General features: G+C 38.5%; 1 protein-coding gene across 2 annotated transcripts in view; it reads right to left on the bottom strand.

Moving 5' to 3' along the window:
* The window catches only part of COPB1 (COPI coat complex subunit beta 1), a 721,336-nt gene that overhangs the window by 649,372 nt on the left and 50,308 nt on the right, over positions 1 to 21,656 (bottom strand). For both annotated transcript variants that reach the window (XM_044082795.1, XM_044082796.1), the window contains exons 2-3: positions 20,007 to 20,170; positions 8,394 to 8,623 (exon numbers count right to left, since the gene is read on the bottom strand). In XM_044082795.1, coding sequence (XP_043938730.1) covers positions 8,394 to 8,623; positions 20,007 to 20,097 — 321 coding nt within the window. In that variant the 5' untranslated portion in view covers positions 20,098 to 20,170. The remainder of the gene's footprint in view (positions 1 to 8,393; positions 8,624 to 20,006; positions 20,171 to 21,656) is intronic.

Below are 21,656 nucleotides of genomic sequence, written 5' to 3'. Positions count from 1 at the left end.
TCGGTCTTGGGGCCTCTGCTGTTTGGGATATACTTCTCAGAGATGCACGCCAAATCTAGTGGTCTATGGCTGACCAACTTTGCACATGGCTGCAAGCTGCGCGTTGTCATCAATTCCCCTAGTGATGTGAACAAATGACTGGTGCCAGAAACATGTCCTCAAACGGAATGCCAAAAAATGCATAATCATCCCTTTTGGGGAGAATAACGCCCCTACAAATTATCACATTGCATGCTTAGTGCCTTAATGTCAATCAGTCGTGAGGGACTTGGAAACCCATGTTGATAGCAAACTGACTTTTGACCACCATATTGCCTCCACTGTATGTAAAGCTTTCTACACGGCCCACCTCACTAGTAAGGGTATCTCACCCAGGGACAAGGTGGTCATAACATCCCTGTATTCTTCCCTTATAAGACCAACTATTGAATACAATGGCCCCTTTCAGCATGTACCTCACAAAGCACATACAGCAGCTGGAGAGACCACAGAGATTCCTCACCCAGAGAATCTAGGGCCTCAAACATCTACCCTACACAGATAGGCTAAAAGCCCTGTCCCTCTACTCATTCTCCTACAGACTCCTCAAAGGTGACCTTTGTCTAGCATACAAAGCAATCTCAGACCCAGTCTTGATGGCATTGCTGCATATCCGCAAGTCAAGTTTCACTCGAGTAACCCGTACGCGAGACCTCAACCTGGTCTGTGACATCTATAGGACTTGTTGTCAGGACAGATGTGTCTCAGAGCCTCCCCCTTTTGTGGAATAGACTCCCTCTCCATGTAAAGCAGAGTACCTCATTAAACCTTTTTAAGCACAACCTGGATAACTGGATGGGAAATGGAAAATACACCCCTGGGATTCCACCTATGCCCCTGCGGGACAGTAGCATATGGTGCTGACTTGTTGGAACATGGGCTAAATTCTTGGCTAGCCTTGTAAGGGCCTCAGGGCCAATAGCCTAGTAACTTCCTACTATCCTATGGTCTATGAGGAGGAGATTTTGCAGAAGAGTGTGTCAAATCAGAGGCCTTTAGAATTTTGGCAGGAAGAGGAGGAAAGCCTTTAAGTACCAGCTTGTTTCTATGTTCACTCAAAGCTCTGTAGATGAACCCCAAACAAATATCACATTCAACATCAAGATGTTGAGACTCATAGCCGGCCTTAGGCATAGGCCAATTAGGTGGCCGCCTAGGGCACTGCTGTAGCAGGGGCACTTTTCCAGTATTTATTTGGTATAGGTAGACCAGGATGGGGGCACCAGATGGTGTGGTAGGGGGCACCGTGGAGCCCTTTTGCCTAGGGCACCAGTTGACCTAAGGCTGCTCCTGCCCAGACCCTAGACAATACACACACTGAGGGGTATCAGAGTTAGGAATCTTATGTCTGCCTGAAGAGCACCTTTTAAATCCAGTGGATTTGTCAGATATAATGTACCAAAGAACAACCAACACAACAATACAAGAGATAGAATAGGCAACAATACTAGCAATGGTAGTTAGAAAATCTCAAAATCGAGATATGGAAATTCCAACAATGGTAATAAAATTACTAATTAACTAGTAGAAAAAAAATAGGTGGAAATATATGAGAGAAGGGAGAGGTGAGAGGCAGCAATACGCTAAATAATCAGAAATTATATCATAATATTACAGTATTATATATATATATATATATATATATATATATATATATATATATATATATATATATATATATATATACACACACACACACACACACACACACACACACACACACAATATATATTTGTATGGGTGCATGTGTATAAAATTTATAAATGCGGATGCAAACAACAACAGAGTCAAAGACCCTATCAAAGCAACATTTTTTTGCCTAAAGCTTCAGCCACATCAACCACATCTGATCGGTGGAAGTGGCAAATAAGATCGGAGGTAATGTGGAGGTTGGATGGGGATTATGGGTAAAGGGAGGAGCTTGAGCTACAGATCCAAAGTCTGAGAAGTGGCCAAAGTTGGAGCCGATGTCAGATCAGAGACCCAAAGTTTGAGGAATAGACAAAAAAGGTAACATCATATCTACTAGGTTTGCAGATAAATGTAAATAGGCCTTACTGGGACTTTTGTCAGGACATGGACTCTCTCTCGGGCCCACATTTAATAGATAAATGGGATACTGTCAAGTGTTTTGTTGCATCTCCAGTAAAAACATATTCTAGGGAGGCTTGAGAGAGTAAAATACACAGGGTATAGTCCATGGAGAGGGAAATAATAGAGCTGGAAGTTAAAAAGGTTAAGGGGATAGAAATCATTTATTGGGAGAGGAAAGGACAATGGAGGAGTTACTGGACAAAATATTCTACTTTAAAGGAAGGGATACAGAAATGGTTTTCCCCAGAATTCCTCCAGATATCAAAAACTGCTGGAGTCTAAAGGTATGGCAACAAAAGCCACTCATATTTCAGTTTTTATACTTTGCCACGAATGGTAAAAAGTTGACAAATCCACAGGTTATTTTGGAAGAGTTTAGAAATTATAATAAATTTATAACACGCTGATTTGGACCGATTGCTGGATGAGCTGAATCTTCCCAACATTTCTTTGCCTCAGGAAGATGCTCTGGTGGTGTCAGTGACAATGTCTGAGCAAAAGCACATTACCCAGGCACAGAGGAAGGCAGCATCCCACTGAATGTCTGAAAGTTGTGAGAAGACCCTTGTTTAAATGTTCTGATTCAATTGTACAATGAAGTGCTAGTCTCTGGGAGGATCCCTGATACCTGGAAGCTGACCACCCTGGTACAAACATTCAAACAGGATAAAACTTGTGGTCCGCCAACCTCCTATAGGCCAATTTCCAAACTCGACTAGGATTACAAGCTACTTATGGATACATTAACTGCCAGACCTGCAAAAAAAGCATCTAAGGGCGCTCGTGAAATTGGATGAACTTGGTTTTGTGGGATAGCAGCAGACTCTTGATAGCATAATAAAAAAGTGACCCTAAATTAGGAACAGGAGAAGGAAGGAAGGAACACTAGAGTTTACAAGCCTGGATGCAAAAAAAAAATAAACATTTCATTGGGATGAGTTTTTTTTTTTTTTTTTTAATGAAAATGCTACTGGCATTTGGCCTTTGCATTTGGTTTGTAGAGTTATTTTTTAATAGATACACACTCAGAGACCTGTATTAAATCACAGTTTGGCCTGTCCCTGCCCCTTCCTCTCTTGCAATGTAGAAGGCAGGGCTGCCTGCTCTCCCCAGTTTTATTCATCCTGTATATACAGCCCCTGGTGAAGTTCACTCACACCTCCAAGATACAGGACTATAGGGTGGATCTGGAGGAAAACTAACATTCCAGTGTTTCAGGGTAGACATGGAGGGACCTGCCCAAGCTGTGCAGATTTCTGCAGGCCTTTGGAAGAATATCCAGCTATTAAGTTAATGTAAACAAGACCCAGGCCTTGATAATAGATTATAGTCCCCCATTCAAGAAAAGATTGGCTTCCCTAACCTCTTAAGGATAGAGATTTTCAATACTCGTGGGTCTGGCTTGCCCAAACATTGAAGGAATCTATGTGTAGGATTTTCAGTCTGTTTTTAGACAGGACGAAGACAGAGTTTAGGATATGGAAGATGCTTTTTTCAGACCTTGATCAAAATGTCAAGGCAATGTCCTACTTCAATCCCCCCCCCACATACCTATGGATTTCAAACATTCCCATATGATATCCCAAGAAGGTCTCTCAGGACTGTTAACGACCTGATGACTAAATGCAAATAAGATGTCAAACTTAGAGAATGGTGAGACAGATTAACTTCAGATAAAGAATGGGGAGGATTAGGTCTCTAGGACCCAGCTGGATACTACTATGCAGTTCAACTAAAGACCTTCTTAGAACTCTAATCTGCTACATACAATGCTACATGGAAATGCAATATTATACAAATATCTGTTCCCTGGCAGAGAAAAATTGTCAATTTAATTTATGGTCCCACTGTCTGAGACATCTAGGTTTCACTCTTCCTCTTAAGTAACTATTCCTTACCATATTCTTTTAGATGAGTTTGGATAAGATGAAGCCCTGACAGTACTCTAATTTCTACTGACCTAACAAAAACAGACAAGACGATGACTCTTTTAGGAATTAGCAAAGAAAAGGTACAATCTAAAATACTGGAAACAATTGTTGAAGGGTCAATGTGTCAGCTGCTTCAAGAGGATCTGGAGCTCGGCCAGGGCCAAGACTAAAATTTGAAGGAATGCTAGTAGCAGCAAATGAACTACACATCTTCCCTGACAAAGAAATGTTTAGACCAAAGTTGGTAAAAATGTTCGAGTCCAATTGATTGGAAATTTATGTTTTGCAAAGATTATTGGTGCAGGCTACAAAAGGCATAGAGGGTTAGTTAAAATGGTGTCTTTCCAATGGCAAGCAAGATGGGAGATAGAACTCCAGATACATTACTACTGTAAATCAATGGAGACAGGTGTACGCCTTCACTAGATACTCCACCAATTGTCCTCGTCATTTTTAGACTAGCAACCTTTTTTTTTTTTTTTTTTTTTTTTAAATTAAAGAATAACAGACAAAAAAGCAATCATTACCTGTTAAAAATATGAAATGGTCCCATGTGTATAGGCAGTTCTGGAATTAACAGAAGAACTTCTAAGAAGTAAAGCAAAAGTTTTAAAGATATGCAGCATCGGGGTGTGGAGTAAATGGGCCTAGTTTCAGGTTGATAATTACAAAGAAAAGAAAAGATACTACTTTCGCTCACTGAGCAGTTCTTGGAAGAAACAGGTTCTGGAAATATTGAACTGGAAGTGTAGTTTGGTGGACTTTTGCTCCTATTAACCAAGTCTTGCAGTCCATGGCTTAATGGTAAATAACTGCAATACTGCTTACTGCCTGGTCAATAACTCACAAGTCTGTATTGCCATAAATTATATTTGCAAAGTCAAAGTAAACTTTATTGTTGATCAGATACACATACCAGTGCAAGCTGAATTAAATTACATTGTTTTGGTCTCCGTGCAAGACTTAACAATGAACACGTAGCTTGTTGCAAGACTAATGCACATACAGTAATAATTAAAATATTAACAAACACAATAAATTACCACAACTGGATAGGAAGACATTAGACAGCATTATACTAGTACGTATTGCAAGACTATGACTTCACATTGTGATTGCTTAGAATATTGCACTTCATCAGTTGTGTATGATATATTCTGATGTTCATATTGCACAAGTTGGAGTGGTGACTCACATCTGACTATTGCACATTCAGGAAGTAATAGCGCAAGAAATCAGGCTAACTGTACCAGTTATTGAAGCAATTTGCCATAGTGAATACTATAGCTGATACTTCATAGCAAGTGACATATTGATCTAATTATTAGTTGTCATGCCTGGCATTCAAGTTCAGCAGCCTTATGGATAGAGGGAAGAAGCACCTGTTCAATATAAATGTTGTGCAGTGTAAGCTGCGATACCACCTGCCAGAGGAAAGGCAGAAGTATATGCCATGGGCAGGGTGAGTGGGATCATTGATTATCTTCCTAGCCCTTCCCACACACAGAGTCTTGTGCAGATCATCCATGGGTGGGAGCGAGGAACCAATGACTTCCGCCATCCACACTACCCTCAGGAGAGCCTTGCAGTCAGATGCTTTGCAGTTACCATACCAAACTATGTTGTTATTTGAGAGGATACGAAGGCTTTGAGGATGGACTGACACAGGTTTCCCTTCCTCAGTTTCCATAGGAAGTGCAGATGCTGTTGTGCCTTCTTCACTGTGTGGTCAATATGAGTTGACCAGGATAGGTCATCTGAGATGTGCACCCCAGGAACTTAGTGTCTCTGACTCCTAACCGTCACCCCCTTAATTTCCAGAGGTTGATGCATCTCCCGAGTTCTCCTGAAGTTCACTATTAATTGTTTGGTCTTGCTTACATTTAAGGACAGATTGGTGTACACCAGTCTATTAGATGGTCCACGTCATCCATGTATGCTGTTTCCTCACCATTTCTGACAAGACCTATGACAGTAGTATCATCTGCAAACTTGATGATTTTGTTGGATTCATGCAGTCATGTGTGAACAAGGTGAACAACAGAGGACTCAAGGCACAGGCTGAGGGACACCCATGCTCAATGTAATACTGACTTGAACTGTTATTTCCCACACATATTTTTTGGGGTAAGTTGATGAGAAAGTCCAGTATCCAGTTACATAGCGGCGGGTGTTGATATCCACCTGGATCAGTTCTGACATCAGATTCTGGGGGATGACATTGTTAAAGGCTGAACTAAAATCATTGAACAGCATTCTGATATAACAATTCTTGTTCTATAGATGTGCCAAGGATTCAGGAAGTTCTATAGCTACTGCATCAGCTGTGCAGTTGTTAGTTCTATAAGCAAACTGTAATGTATCCAGTACTGCAGGTAGGCTTGAAGAGATATGGTTCTTGATCAACCGCTCAAAACACTTCCATTACTGTTTTCAAGAAATGTTTGGAATTAGCTGTTAACCCATGATGACTTATTTATATGGCCTGCTTGTTGTTACTGGTTTTGTAATAAGGTTTGCATTAAAAAAAAAAAAAAAAAAGAAAGAAAAGAAGATTGCTTTGATGAATAAGATAAATGAAAAAAATAAATTTAATTTTTACCCAGATATACACTAGATGTATGTACTCTGTCTACGTTAAGTTCAGCATGCACATATGAAAAGAAATGTAGGGTTACTCTTTGTACTTTAAAGTAAATGGAGGCCAGCTAAGGAACTAAAACAAAGGATGCTGTAAGAAAAGGTCACAGAGTGGTCTTGGTGACTGAAAGGCGAATCCTGAATCTCTAACACCTGAACTGTCTCAAAGAAAGATCCATTCAGTCTCTCAACACCTATTTGCCCAAATGTTGTTTTACTGAATTTTGCAAAACGAAGTGTTACTTACCAAACTTCAGCAAAATACAGAACCAGTCTACATATACGAGCAGGGAAGGATGTTTTCATGAGATACTGTATCTTTAACATTACACAGCCTTTCCTGCATTGCTAATACCTCAGAAAGTTAAGGGGTGGGGGTCCCTCATTCCTGTTTCTTAACACAATTCTCCTGTACTCTATCAATATGACAGATTCCCTGATATGAGGCTACCAGTGTTAGTATACAATGTTAAAATGAATGAGGGGCTCCCAATAATCCCAGCTTGTAAGATTTTATTTGTGTGCGTGTGCCCACAAGACTATAAACATTCATTTAAATTAATGATCAGAGTCTTGTAGTTTGGGATACGGAGGAAGAAGAAGAAGAAGAAACTACCTAAGCTAATGGAAAAAATACAACACAACAAAAACATTATTTTGCAAATATAATATAGAAGATGATAAGCAGTTCCAGCACCAGAAAGCAGGGAAAGTGAAACTGCAAAGATCAAGAAGAAAAATGTAACGCTCTACTCTTACAATAAAGATAAACCAAAGAATTAATGAACTCAGCAATTACAGAGAACAATTTTCTGGAAATGATATATACTTGCACTTTGCAAGTGAAACTTTTTCTCAAAACATAAAATGACTAAATAACCTGACTGAATACATTTCTGTAAACGTGGTTGTCTCATACAACAAGTTAACATGTACCTATTACCTACAGACCAGAATGCATGACCAAAACAAACTGGTAAGAGGTCCCAACGACATTCAGTCTGAAACTGTCACCACCAGACTGACAGGGACAGTGAAAGTCACCAAATTACTGCAAACTGGTTACATCACAGAGTTAATTATGCATAAAGGGTATTAAACCTCCATGTCACTGCAACTATGTAGCAAATATTTGTGACTTGCATTATTGATCCATATATCTAGCCAACTTGGCAATGGCAATTTCTGCTCACCTTTTGGTAAATCACATAAGTAACAAAGTCAAACAAACATAAGTAACAAAGTCTGAAAATTTACACGGAACACAAAAGTACACTTTCAGAGTCAGTACTATTAAAACTGTTACAAAGAATTAGAATCTTAGAAAGAAAAGTCATGACATATTTAACCAAACAACCTTGCACACCTTAAAAGTACTCCTGATGTATGCCTTGGAGGTTAAAAGAATACCAGTTTTAAAACAGTGCTAGAGGGGCAAAGGAAAACTTTTTTTTTGCTTTATTACAAAAGGATGACTGGATACACTTCATCAAAGTGAACCTCACAGGTCTGCAAACTAAATTTTCCAGCAGACGAGAGCCATTAAGTGACTGTCTGCAGGACCTGACATTTCTTCCACAGCCATACAATATATTTATAAACAAATCTTTTAACATTAGAAATTCACAACACAATGCCACTCAGCACCTACAAAAACAGCACTGTTTTACAAGCATACCACAACCATACCTTCCTGTAAGCATCGCACACAAGGATCATTTCTTGCAGCAGCTTGCCATCAGGTGTTGTCTTTGGCACTATCTCCCAAAAAACAAGTAGCAGCTTTTTGATAGTGTGGTCCTGTAATGGCAGTACAAAGCGAATGATGGTCATCAGCAGTCCAGGAAGCTTCTCTCCATTCAGGATCATAATAATGACTTTCTTCAGAGCTTCTGTTTTAGATTTCACATCTCCCTTTTCTATAATGAATGGAAAAAGACGACAAAATACAACAACCGTAATTAACAATCAAAAGGAAGCTACTGTGAATGCAGCAAATACACATTACAAAATACTACAACACTTCTACTTATACACTTTCACTCCTGAAACACTTTTGTCATAATGAAAACCTAGCAAATAAGAATGAACTAATTTGGTCCCTCAAGAGTGACTTATTAAAACGGATTACACATTACAAGTTTTGATAAATAAATACTGCCAATGATATGTTCTTAATTATGCAGAATTCAGAGTTATGGCTATCTGTAGCACCTGGGATAATAAAGAAACACGAACACGGGAAGCATGGAAGGCAAAGAAAAACGTAGTTCAATATGGAAAGCCCTTTCACAATGTTAAAATGGCTTCATCAGACCAAAGCAAAACGTAAACACCTACATTACATAAAAAATTACAGCCAATTGCAGAGCATCAAGCTAAACACATCCACCTGACACAATTAAAAAAATATAATAAAAATAATTCAAACATACCACAAAGCAGGGTACTGTCTAAATGTAAACGTTTTCAGCAGACACAAAAATTTTCATGACAGCTACTTGTTCCTTAATCCCCAAGATTTTTAAAACAGGTTTCAAGGAAACATGATCATTGAGCCCAGAAAACCCCTATTGGACCTCATCCTCAAGATCCATTCTAGCTCAACTGTCTCAGCTCTATTCCTTAGATCACCTAACCTAGGACACAAGTAAACACCATCTATAACAAAACCTAAACTCATGAGAAGCCCCTCTCTCAAAAACATGCTTAGCAAGGGCATTACATATATAGTCCTAATAAAATCCATATGTTCCCTAATGCACTCTTTCAAGCTGCGACTGGTCTTCCCAATGTAAAAGCACGGACAGATAACACAATAAGCTAAATATATATAATGTCCTTAGTTTCACAATCTGCTTTAACCTGAAAGTTAAATCTAATGCCAGTTCTGGATTCGTAAAGCAACTACTACTATCAATATAGACACAAAAATTACACCTATTGCAAGGAAAAGTGCCTGGAGTATCACCAGCTAGTCTAGGTTTTTTAAATCTCTCAGGATAACATAGTATCCTTTTCAAACTTCTCTTATTCTTTAAAGTAAAAGCTGGACACCCCCCCCACAACCCCTTTAATCTTATCGTCCATAAGACGTATAGGCCAGTGCTTTTTAATGATGTCAGTAACAACACTAACTTCACTGCTATGGTGTAGGGAGAAAAGAAAACCTCTCATTTCCTTATCAGCCACATCAGCATCCAGTATATTAGTTGCTCTCGAAAAATATGGTTTGGCATGTGAAGTCCTCATCTGAACGCTTAGTGCTAATCCCTCGCTCCACCTCATTCTGTTTATATCCACGATGCAAAAATTGATGCCCAAGAGCAACAATCCCCCTATTAAAACCTTCACTTACATTCAACCTAGAGGCATGCACTCCATGGCCTTTAACTATGTTCTTGAACAAATGCCAGGGATGCATGTTAGTCCTACGCAACAAGGAATTCCTATAGTATCCATTCCTGAATAACCTAGTACCAAAGATGTTATTATATCTAAGCACTTCAACGTCCAAAAATTCTATATTGGTAACTGAATACTTAACAGAGAACTTTAAAAAAAGATGTAGTACTATGTAAAAACTCAATAAAGTTATACAAATCATTAGCCGTACCTGTCCACAACATAAAAATGTCATCCACAAAACAGGGATAAAAACTAATATAAGTAGAAAAATCATGACAACCAAACACATACATGTTTTCCCACTGAGCTAAGATCATATTGGCGTAGCTATTGGCACAGGAAGTGCCCATAGCTATGCCATAGGTCTGCAAAAAATACTCATTATCAAATAAGAAATCATTGTTCTCAAAAACAAACAAATCAACACAAGTTCTATCAAATGTACTGTGTTCATTAAGGTAGGCACCAATCATTTCCAATCACTCCCTATTAGGGATGACAGTAAAAAAGATGTAATATCCAGTGTAACTAATAAACAGTCAACAGGTAATGAAACATTACTAATGTGCATATAACTCTGTAAAAACTCCTTCAGCACAACTGTAGACTTGTCCAGGAGGGGTCTAATCTGCTCCACCCTCCCCAACCACTATGGGTTTGAGGGGGGTGTAACAGGGTCCTTATGTACTTTAGGTAGGCCATGGAAAGTAGGGACACAAGAAGCCTCCACAGTCAATAAGTAGTTGTTCTGTATTAATGTTGCTGTGTCTTTCGGCTTTTCCCAGTTAGGGGTCACCACAGCGGAACTCCGGTCCGCTAATGATTGGCAGTAGATTTTTACGTGCCATGTTGCCAGCCTTGATGCACAACCTTCAACGAAGGTACGCCCATTCACGCACGTCTCCACACAGAAGACGCTCTAGCTGAGAAGAACAGGACAACGTCTTGCTGTGAGGCGACAACGCTACTGCAGCACCACCACCGCAGTCATAGTTGTTCTGTATTAATACAATCCCTAAATAAATAAACATCATTAACAATATTATGTACATTACATATCATGCTCTGTAGTTCAAACAAAATCAATCTTTGTATATACATTAATATCATACAACATAGTTCTGGCGGAGGAGTAATAAAAATCTCTATCCATAATGCCTATGGAGCCCCCCTTATCTGGCAGCCATATGACAATACTGGCACTGTCACGTAGCCCATTCAACACAGATCCTTCACAGGATGTCAAATTATTAAAAGCACGACTCCCATGCCTATCATTTAAAAGCTAAAAACAAATCCCTGTAGCGTTGAGTATTGTGGAGCTACAGTGGATATAAAAAGTTTACACACCGCTGGTAAAATGCCAGGTTTCTGTGATACCGCAATAAATTATTTCAAAACTTTTCCCACCTTTAATATGACCTATAACCTGTACAATTCAATTGAAAAACAAGCAAATCTGTTAGGGGAAAAAATATAAAAAAATACAAAAACGTACAATAAGCTGGTTGCATAAGTATGCACACCCTTAAACTTATACTTTGTTGAAGCACCCTTTGATTTAATTGGAGCATTCAGTCTTCTTGTGTACACACCAATCATCAATTAGAGAGACTCTGATTAGCCCCAAAGTTCAGCTGTCCTAGTAGGGTTTTCCTGACATTTATTCAGTTGCCTGCTACAGCAAAAGCCATGGTTCGCAGAGAGCTTACCTTTCAACAATGAGATCCTTTGATGCTTTGTATCAGTCAGGAGAAGGGTACAAACAAATTTCCACAGCACTGGATATATAATGGAACACAGTGCAGACAGTCATCAAAAAGTGGAGAAAATATGGGACAAGAGTCACATTGCAAAGAACTGGACGTCTCTCCAAAATTGATGAAAAGACAAGATGAAAACTGATCAGGGAGGCTGCCAAGAGACCTACAGCAACACTGAAGGAGCTGCGGGAATTACTGGCAAGTACTGGTTGTGTACTACATGTGATAATATCCCATATTCTCCATATATCTGGGCTATGGGGTAGGGTTGGCATGACGGAAGCAGTTTTTTTTTTTTTATATATAAACACAGAAAAACATCCAGGTCTAGTTAAAATTTGCTAAATAATACATCAAGTCTCCCCAAAGAATGTGGGAAAATGTGTTATGGTCTGATGAGACCAAGGTTGAACATTTTGGCCACAATTCCAAAAGATACGTTTGGCTCAAAAACACTTTGCATCACCAAAAGAATACCATCCCCACAGTGAAGCATGGTGGTGGCAGTATCATGCTTTGGGTTGCTTTTCTTCAGCTGGAACTGTAGCTTTAGTCAAGGTGGAGGGAATTATGAACAGTTCCAAATACCAGTCACTTTTGGCCCAAAACCTTCAGGGGTCTGCTAGAAAGCTGATGTGAAGATGAAGAGGAATTTCACCTTTCAACATGACAATGACTCCAAGCATTCATCCAAATCAATAAAAGAATGGCTTCACCAGAAGAAAATTAAAGTTAATAGAATGGCCCAGACCTAAATCCAATAGAAAAATCTATGGAGTGACCTGAAGAGGGCTGTGCACAAGAAATGCCCTCGATATAGGACAGATTAGGAGCGCTTTTGCAAGGAAGAGTGGGCAACTATTGCCAAGTCAAGATGTGCCATGCTGATAGACTCCGAGTCAGAGTATCTCTAACTGATGGCAGGTGTGTACCCAAGAAGACTGAATGCTGTAATTAAATCAAAAGGTGCTTCAACAAAGTATTAGTTTAAGGGTGTGCACACTTATGCAACCAGCTTATAGTATATGTTTTTTATTTTTTATATTTTTCCCCTAACAGGTCAGTTTGCTTTTCAATTGAATTGTACAGGTTATAGGTCACATTAAAGGTGGGAAAAGTTTTGAAAGGATTTATTGTGGTCTCATTTTTTTATATGTCACAAAAGCTTGGCATTTTAACAAGGGTGTGCAAACTTTTTATATCTACTGTACATGCCAGATTAGCAAGCGCAGTCATCAAAATGCTCCCCACGAGATAGGTGAGCCAACACTTGCAGCTCGATTCCATCTTTGCCAATGCAATTTCCTCCAGCACATACATCACTAATAAAAAACAGGATTACTATGGCAAAATGAAGGCTCTAATAATCCACAAAAGTGGTTACAGCAAATTACTTTCAAGGAGACAGATAAAAATCTAAGGCAACCTCAAAACAGCTGCCTTACAGCCCACCATCCACTGTAAGGGCACCAAAAGCTTCACCAAACTCCATCTTTACTACAAACAAATGTAGCAAGTACAAAAAGAAGTACAATAAAAGTGAAAAAACTGCATAGACCATTAGATTATCTGTCACCAAGTTAATATGAATTGTTTTCTTTTTGAGTGACTACTTTTTAAATATTTTAATAAAGATGGTTTATAAAAAAAATTATAAACCATGATCAAATAAGTCAAATGGAAACTATGGACTGTACACTGAACTATTCATTAAGGTAACATGATGTAAACTAGAAACCAAAAGTTAAAGTTAATGCATTAAACAGACTGCCTTCAGGCGAATAAAATTTTACCTGGCTGCCCTTAGTGTTACAATGTTCGTATGACTGAGTCATTCTTAAAAAGGTTATGGCTTTTTTGTGCTTCTTGCCCCCACTGTCAATCAGCCTATGCCACACCAACTGACTCATTTGTTCCCAATCGTCAGGGCAAGGGTCAATTGGGAGCTATCACTTAAGCAACCATCAGGGGTAGTTTGAGGTTTTCTACTTTATGGCCCTATCTCTACATACTCTACCAGCACAGAGGAGGGGAATGCGCTGGATTGAACCACAGCCTACCTCCTCACTTCCACAATCGGGTGTTCTATCAAAGCATCTCTACTCCTCCCCAAAAGCAGTAATGGCTTTTCCAGACACAGCTCCATTTAGTAGGCCCTCAGATGAGCAGACTGTTCCCAAATCCCACAGTGGAGGTGAGCAGGAAATGTACTTTTACTCCCCCAACCTTTTCACTGCCTAGCTCCTGTAGTGCCAGGGCTGCTAATCAAACTTTGGTAATGTAAGCTACAAGTCAGGACTCTGCCTTCTTCACCACAAAACCAGGCTACCAAAACAAAGACTTGTGGAAAAAAATGCAGTAGAGTCTGAAGAGCTACAAGAAGTGAAAAACAGTTCTAGGCAACATTAAAGAATAAAGGGGTAACATAATACAACACTGTACTGGAAAATAAACTGAGGCATGGAACTCAAACACAAGACAAATTAGCAGAAGACAAAGTAAATTAATAAAACACTACCACAGAAGAATGAGATTATGAAGTATATACGCAACAATATGAATTTCTTCTTTCTTTTAACTAAATTTTTGTCTTCCGACTTCTTTTTGGTTCACTAAGACACAGATTAAATGGAGAAATGGTAAAACTAAAGTAGGCTGTAGAAGGGCCAATGTAAGAGAAAAAGAAAGAATAAAAGTGAGAGAGACAGAGAGAAGGGAAGCATAAGTAGCAGCAAAGAGGAAAGAGGGAAGGATGTGAAATGCAAGATACTAAAGGAAATCCTACAACTAACATTTACTGACAGCAAAAGTTAAAAGCTGAAAACATATAATTATGATTATGGAAAGGGAAGAAAGTTAATTTCAAAAAGGAAAATGAAGGGAAGGAGAGAGGATAGGACAATAAATAAAAGATGACATGAAGGAGGAAAGAAGGATAAGCAAAAAAGAAAAATATAACAGGGTTTTAAATGATACGCACTCGTACCACTAGTTTAATGCAAAATAAATATGTCATATACATACACCTATAAGAACAATGACAGATACCAAAAGTTGTTGTTGTGTCTTTCGGCTTTTCCTGGTTAAGGGTCGCCACAGCGGAACTCCGGTCCGCTAATGATTGGCAGTAGATTTTTACGTGCCGAGTTGCCGGCCCGGACGCACAACCTTCAACGAAGATACGCCCATTCACGCATGTCTCCACACAGAAAACGCTCTAGCTGAGAATCGAATAGGACAACGTCTTACTGTGAGGCGACAATGCTACCGCAGCACCACCACTGCAGTCTAATGACAAATACCAAAAGTAATGAAAAAAAAAAGAAAAAAAGAAAATGAGAAAGGTGAGAAGACCAGAAAACGAGGAGAAATAAAGAGGGCAATGGATCAGAATATACAGAAAGGAACATATTTTTTCAGTTTCACTTTTATAATTTCTTCAGTAAAATCTGCCTTTCAAGAAAATCACCTAATCTTTTGTAAAAAAAGATATTTCGACTGGTAATAGTATACAAGTTGTACAGTAAACAGAGGGAAATTCAGCATGAAGAAACATGCTTCACCTCAAAGGGCAGCAGACAACAGCTCAAAAGAGCAGCTGCAGGGAAGGGGGATGCTTTGCCAGGGGAAATACAGGCCACTCAGTAGGACCAGCCAAGCTGGGCTGCTCCCTGCTACCTGACTCTCTCCATGCAGCGGGTGAGCTGAATGGGATTCCTGGACAGGAACAAATGAGCAATACGGCTCTTGCCTACCCTGGGGATTTCCAGCTCCTGCTAAACAAAATGAATGTGCCAATAGGATGTGGGCCCAGTCTTGTAGTGGATTAAAAAAAAAAAAAAAAACTTGCATAAAAATAGCTACGCTAGCACTTATAATTTAAGAAAATGACAAGGACAACAAACAAACCAAATAAAGCAGAACACTGGCAGGAAGGGTCCCGAGGAACACCAGACACAAAATGTTAAATAAAAGCAGAACATTAATGCTGATCAAATCCAATAAAATTGGTGAGTGCTTTCGTTAAAACAATGTTAACTTCATCAGACAAAAGTCAATATGCATAACCAATATTTAAATAACTTTTAAATCAATCAATCTGATTGGACACTGAGAACCAGCTAAAACATGACTAAAATGAATGGATATAGTTAACCCATTGCTAACTATTAAACAACACTTCACATATAAAGAGTATTGTAAATGCTTCTAAAAATTAAATGTGTAAAAAACTGAATTGTTTTCTCTAAAGACAAAGTTAGACAGTTGAAAACCTTGTGTTAGCATTCTAATAGACAAGCTTTAAAAATAATACACAAACTAAGTTAAAAAAAATGTTAAAACCCTTTAGTGCTTGTGCAGGGTCATAAAGTTTGTCCTATTTTTTTCCTTTCCAAGGCTTTCAATTTTAAGACAGGGGTGATGAATGTCCTGTCATTGATGCCAGGCCATTTGTCTGCATGCAAGAGAATTTGCCATCTCAATTCTTTTAACTCCAATTGGAGCCCCCAAGGTATCTTGTCACTAATAACATGGTCAATGGCCATAAAACTAAAGCTATGGCTACTATGGCTATTATTGTCATGGATGTACCTAGCGAGTGCATTATTCATGTTATTTTTCCTAATGGCGTAGTCGTGTTCGTAGACCTTTCCCTATACAATTTTTTGAACATCTTCAGCCCAAGAGTCCCAGTGTTTTTTGGAATCCTTAAGACTCAGAAGAGTCTTAGATCTGCCTATGAGACCTTTAGTGGACGGCAGGGATTCCATCACCATGGCCTGTGCCCAATATTTACACCATGAGCTTAAGAAAATATTGTAAAAAGAACACCAGACATGCAAGGATTCCTGGACTTTCTTAGAGAAGGTCAATAGAGTGGAGTATAATGAGAACAATATACTGGTCACAATAAATAGATGTCAAAGACTTGTATACTGTCATGCCACACAGCACCGGCCTTGACTGGGTTGGTGATTTGTTATTAGAACACAAAGTAAACTAGGAGAAAATTAACAATTTTAGAATTACTGGAATTACGTCTTAAAAAATAATTACTTCTCCTTCAAGGACAGATACTTTTTGCAAACAACTGGAGTGGCCATGGGATCAGCTTGTGATGTGGCATTCACCAACATGGTCATGGCACACTGGGAGAGGAATTCTGTTTTAAAATCCCAATTTTATTCTAGAGTTAAGTTGTACTTCAGGTTCCAGGATGACATTAGTTTAATTTGGAAGGGGTGTTCTTTTGACCTGGATGAGTGTTTACAGTACAACATCACAACCACATTTTTTACGGTTCACTTGGGTAATCGATTTGACCCACATGAACTATCTAGATGTACACTTGTTCAAAGACACAGTCACTGGAAGGTACGCTACAAGAATTCACAGAAAAGAAACCTACTTCAATTCATTTCTGCATTTCACCAGCTCCCACCCCAAACATCAAAAGAGGTAAGTGGTAAAAGGGCAGCTTGTCCGAGCTGCCCGTATGACCTCTGGGGAAGAGGACTTCATGGCAAACTGTAGCAACTTGAAATCTATGTATGAAAGAAGGGCCTTTCTGGTTGAATTGCTCAATGAGCTTATTGATGAAGTCACACAGAAAAGAGAAATAGGCCACTTTAAGCCCATAGTCGGTGTCTACCCTCCTGACAATAGTCCATTTGTCACTAGGACAAAAAGATTGGATGAAAACATGAGCCCCTTCCTCAGATCTTTAACAGTCACCTACAATTCTGACTCTTACAGCCTGAAAAAAATTTGTAGTAAAAACTGGGACATTTTAATGGAAGATAGGGATATCACAAATCACTTGGGCCACAAACCAATAACAACATATAGAAGAGGTCCAAATTTAAAAGACCTCCTTAGAAAAGGACACACTCACACGATAACTAGCCGGTGTGGCATGTATAAGTGTGAGTCATGCAAATGGTGTCACAAGGTCAAAACTGGTATTAAGTTTTCAATTAACAACATGGTCTTTAAAGTAAAAGGGAGGTACAACTGCTCTTCCAAAGCAATTGTTTATGTGGCGACATGTGACCAGTGCTCAGCATTTTACATAGGTAAAACGGAGAAAAAATTCAGGGCAAGGATCTACGAACACGACTACACCATTAGAAAAAATAACATGAATAATGCACTCGCTAGGCACATCCATGACAATAAATCGCCATAGCTTTAGTTTTATGGCCATTGACCACGTTGTTATTAGTGACAAAGATACCTTGGGGGCTCCAAATGGAGTTAAAAGAATTGAGATGGCAAATTCTCTTGCATGCAGACAAATGGCCTGGCATCAATGACAGGACATCCATCACCCCTGTCTTAAAACTGAAAGCCTTGGAAAGGAAAAAAAGTAACACAAACTTTATGACCCTGCACAAACACTTTATTAGAAAGGGTTTTAATGTTTTTTAACTTTGTTTGTGTGTTACTTTTAAAGCTCGTCTATTAGAATACTTACACAAGGTTTTCAACTGTCTAACTTTGTCTTTAGAGAAAACAATTCAGTTTTTTTTTCACATTTAATTTTTAGAAGTATTTACAATACTCTTTATATGTGAAGTGTTGTTGTAATAGTTGACAATGGGTTAATTATCCATTCATTTTAGTCATGTTTAGGTGGTTCTCTGTGTCCAATCAGATTGATTTAAAAGGTATTTCAACATTGGTTGTGCATACTGACTTTTGTCTGATGAAGTTAACATAGTTTTAACAAAAGCGCTCACCAATTTTATTGGATTTAATCAGCATTAAAGTTCTGCTTTTATTTAACATTTTGTGTCCGTTGTTCCTTGGGACCCTTCCTGCCAGTTTTCTTCTTTATTTAGTACTTATAACTTGTCTGAGGAAGCAGGAATGAAAATTATATCATTTGATGTTTCACCTTTGGTAGTCAGTTTAGCCGGTCAGAACAGTTTAATTAGGAAATCCTAATTAAACTAAGAATTAATGGACTCCAAGGAAGAAATAAGGTTTAAGCTATATTTTGTAGTTTGCTGGTCATTTCCAGAGAACTTTAATTTGCCCACAAAGAACTTTAGTGTGTATGTAAAGAACCAGTAATAGTTGCATCAACTATAGCATTAAAAATTGTGTTAACCTAGTAAAAGTAACAGACTTGACTAATACAAGGGATAAAGATTCCTTAACTTTTTTTATACACTAATCATATGCAATTAGACCTCAATTACGAACGCATGAGCTCCAACTAGAATAGTCTTTTAAAGTAATAACCTGTCCATTATCTGCTCATAATGCCCTTTATTTTTTGTAAATACTGCAAACCACAAGAAAGTGAAGACAGTAAACAGAATTCCTTCACATATAAATTAAACAATTTAAGGAAGTTATAAACATTTCTTACCATTCAGTAATAAAGACAGTATTTACATAAAATAAAATGGAGCGGAACAATGATTTATTAATCAAAATAAGATTGATATTGTAAAACTACAAGTATAAAAAGGAAAAAAAAATTTTTTTGGACATAACTGCTGCACCACAGTTAGCATTGTCGCCTTACAGCAAGAGGTTTTCCTGTTCAATTCTCAGCTGGGGTGCCTTCTCAGCGGAGTCTGCATGTCCTCCCTGTATTTGCGTGAGTTTCTTCTGTGTGCTCCGGTTTCCTCCCAGATTACAAAGTCATGTGTCTAAGAGCATTTCTCCCCGGGCTTCCACTGGAAATGGGCTCTGTCCTAGTCGGGCTTTCCCGGTAAGCAAATGTTAAAAAAAAAAAATGATAAATTCATAAACAAAAAAATATCAAGCCATTAATCAAAAGGATGCAACAGCATAACATAAGTTTAAACTCTCCTGATAATCCTATACAAAGAAAGGGCTATGTAAATTTACCAATATTATGTCGAAAGCTTATCAAACATACTACTAGAAGTTTACAAAAAGTTATCAAAAACAAAAAAAATACTCCCTTTGAGTTTAAGGAATAAAATGAACATTTAAATTGGAATGACAAGCTCGGTGCTGCAACTAGCAATTTACAACTGTGCTGTAAACTCATTCCTACCGTGCTTTAAGTTATACAACAGCTATGCAACAATGAAAAATACAATTGCATGGCATAAAAATAAAGCAGTAACGCTAAGACATTACTTACCAAGATCTGTCTTAAGGCTGATCTCAGAAGGAGGCTCTGAATCCATCGCCACATTGATCAATGTGTAACAAACATTTTCTGCAGCTGTCATGTTGTCAGCTACTGCTACAGGGAGTCCCAAACGTCAAAAATTTTACTCAGGAATGAGAGCCAGATGGAAGGCACTGCAACAAGAACATTTAAATGTAATTACATTTTACTGAGCAACCTTTAAAAAAAACAGTATGATAAACATTCATGTTGCTATCAAAACTGTGCAATACTATGGATTATAAACAAAAGCAAGTATTTTGTCTGTAATTAACACAAAAGCAGAACAAACAGTACTACACATGTAAAAGTTGTTGTTGTTGTGTCTTTCTGCTTTTCCTTGTTTGGGGTTGCTACAGTGGAACTCCGGTCCGCTAATGATTGGCAGTAGATTTGTACGTGCCGAGTTGCCGGCCCTGACGCACAACCTTCAACGAAGGTACGCCCATTCACACATGTCTCCACACAGAAGACGCTCTAGCTGAGAATCGAACAGGACAACGTCTTACTGTGAGGCGACAACGCTACTGCAGCACCACCACCGCAGTAAATGAACAAAAAATTATGTACTTCCCAGAACATTACATTTGATTGACTCTTTACAGTCATCTATTTTTATCAGATAAGCAGGAAAGCACAGTGTTTTATTTTTACTTTCTTTGTTACCTTGCATCTTTATCTAATTCTTTCATGGTGTAAGATCTGAAGAGTTCCTATTAGTAAATCCACAACTTCCATTCCAAATATTCTTATATTTATTCCTACATCTACCCTCTTTTGTTATATTTTCCCTTCTAGGACCCCTGATACATCCTTATTATTGCAAATTACGTTCCAGTCCAAACACAAATAATGTTCCATGCTAAAAGCTAATTAATTCTCCAAAAATGTTGTTAAGCTCAATAACAGCACTTCTAGGTGGAATATGAACACACACTGGTGTAATCCTCCATCCCTGCCAATAACCCTTAACTCCTACACCTCTGTCATTATTGTATTTCTTTTCCTGTTCTATCATTACTGCAGCATCCTCTTGCAACCAGCCCCTTTCCCTTTGTCACAGATACTCTACGGAATACCTGTTCCGCAATCCTTTCCTTGAAAAATACACATGCTCTCTTCTATCCAAACGCGTTTCCTGTAACATTGCTATTGCACCCTATACTTCTTAATTCAGTAGTATTTGCTTTTCATGTATACCTGCTTTGATATTTACATTCCATGATAAAGAATGGATAAGTCAGCTATTTTGATAAAAAGCTATTACCTTAATGCACTCTACATGGCAGCTGTTTTGAATATATGTTTCCAATATGCAACTTATAAACATGCTGATGCTGATCCTGTATGTGGTTGCTGCTTCTCATCTAGGTTTGAACCAACGTCAGATTTTCCCAAACTTTTTTTTTGTTTCAATAAAAACACTCAAGAAGCAAAAACCACCAATACGTGTTCAACCCCATCACATTTTAACTCACAGCAAACCCAAAACTATATGCACTTTACAAAAAGGGAAGATTCCCTTCCACACAGGATCAATTGCCAAAGCAGACAGCTACACTCACTGGCTTTACCTATTCTGAAGTTAGGGTTATCATGTTGGAAGTACATGCTAGAGCC

This window comes from Protopterus annectens, chromosome 9.part0, assembly GCF_019279795.1.
Source record: "Protopterus annectens isolate FY-2018-M chromosome 9.part0, PAN1.0, whole genome shotgun sequence".
NCBI classification, from domain to species: Eukaryota; Metazoa; Chordata; order Ceratodontiformes; family Protopteridae; genus Protopterus; species Protopterus annectens.
Note: the sequence above shows the minus strand (reverse complement) of the source record. Positions and strands in the feature narration are given on the sequence as shown.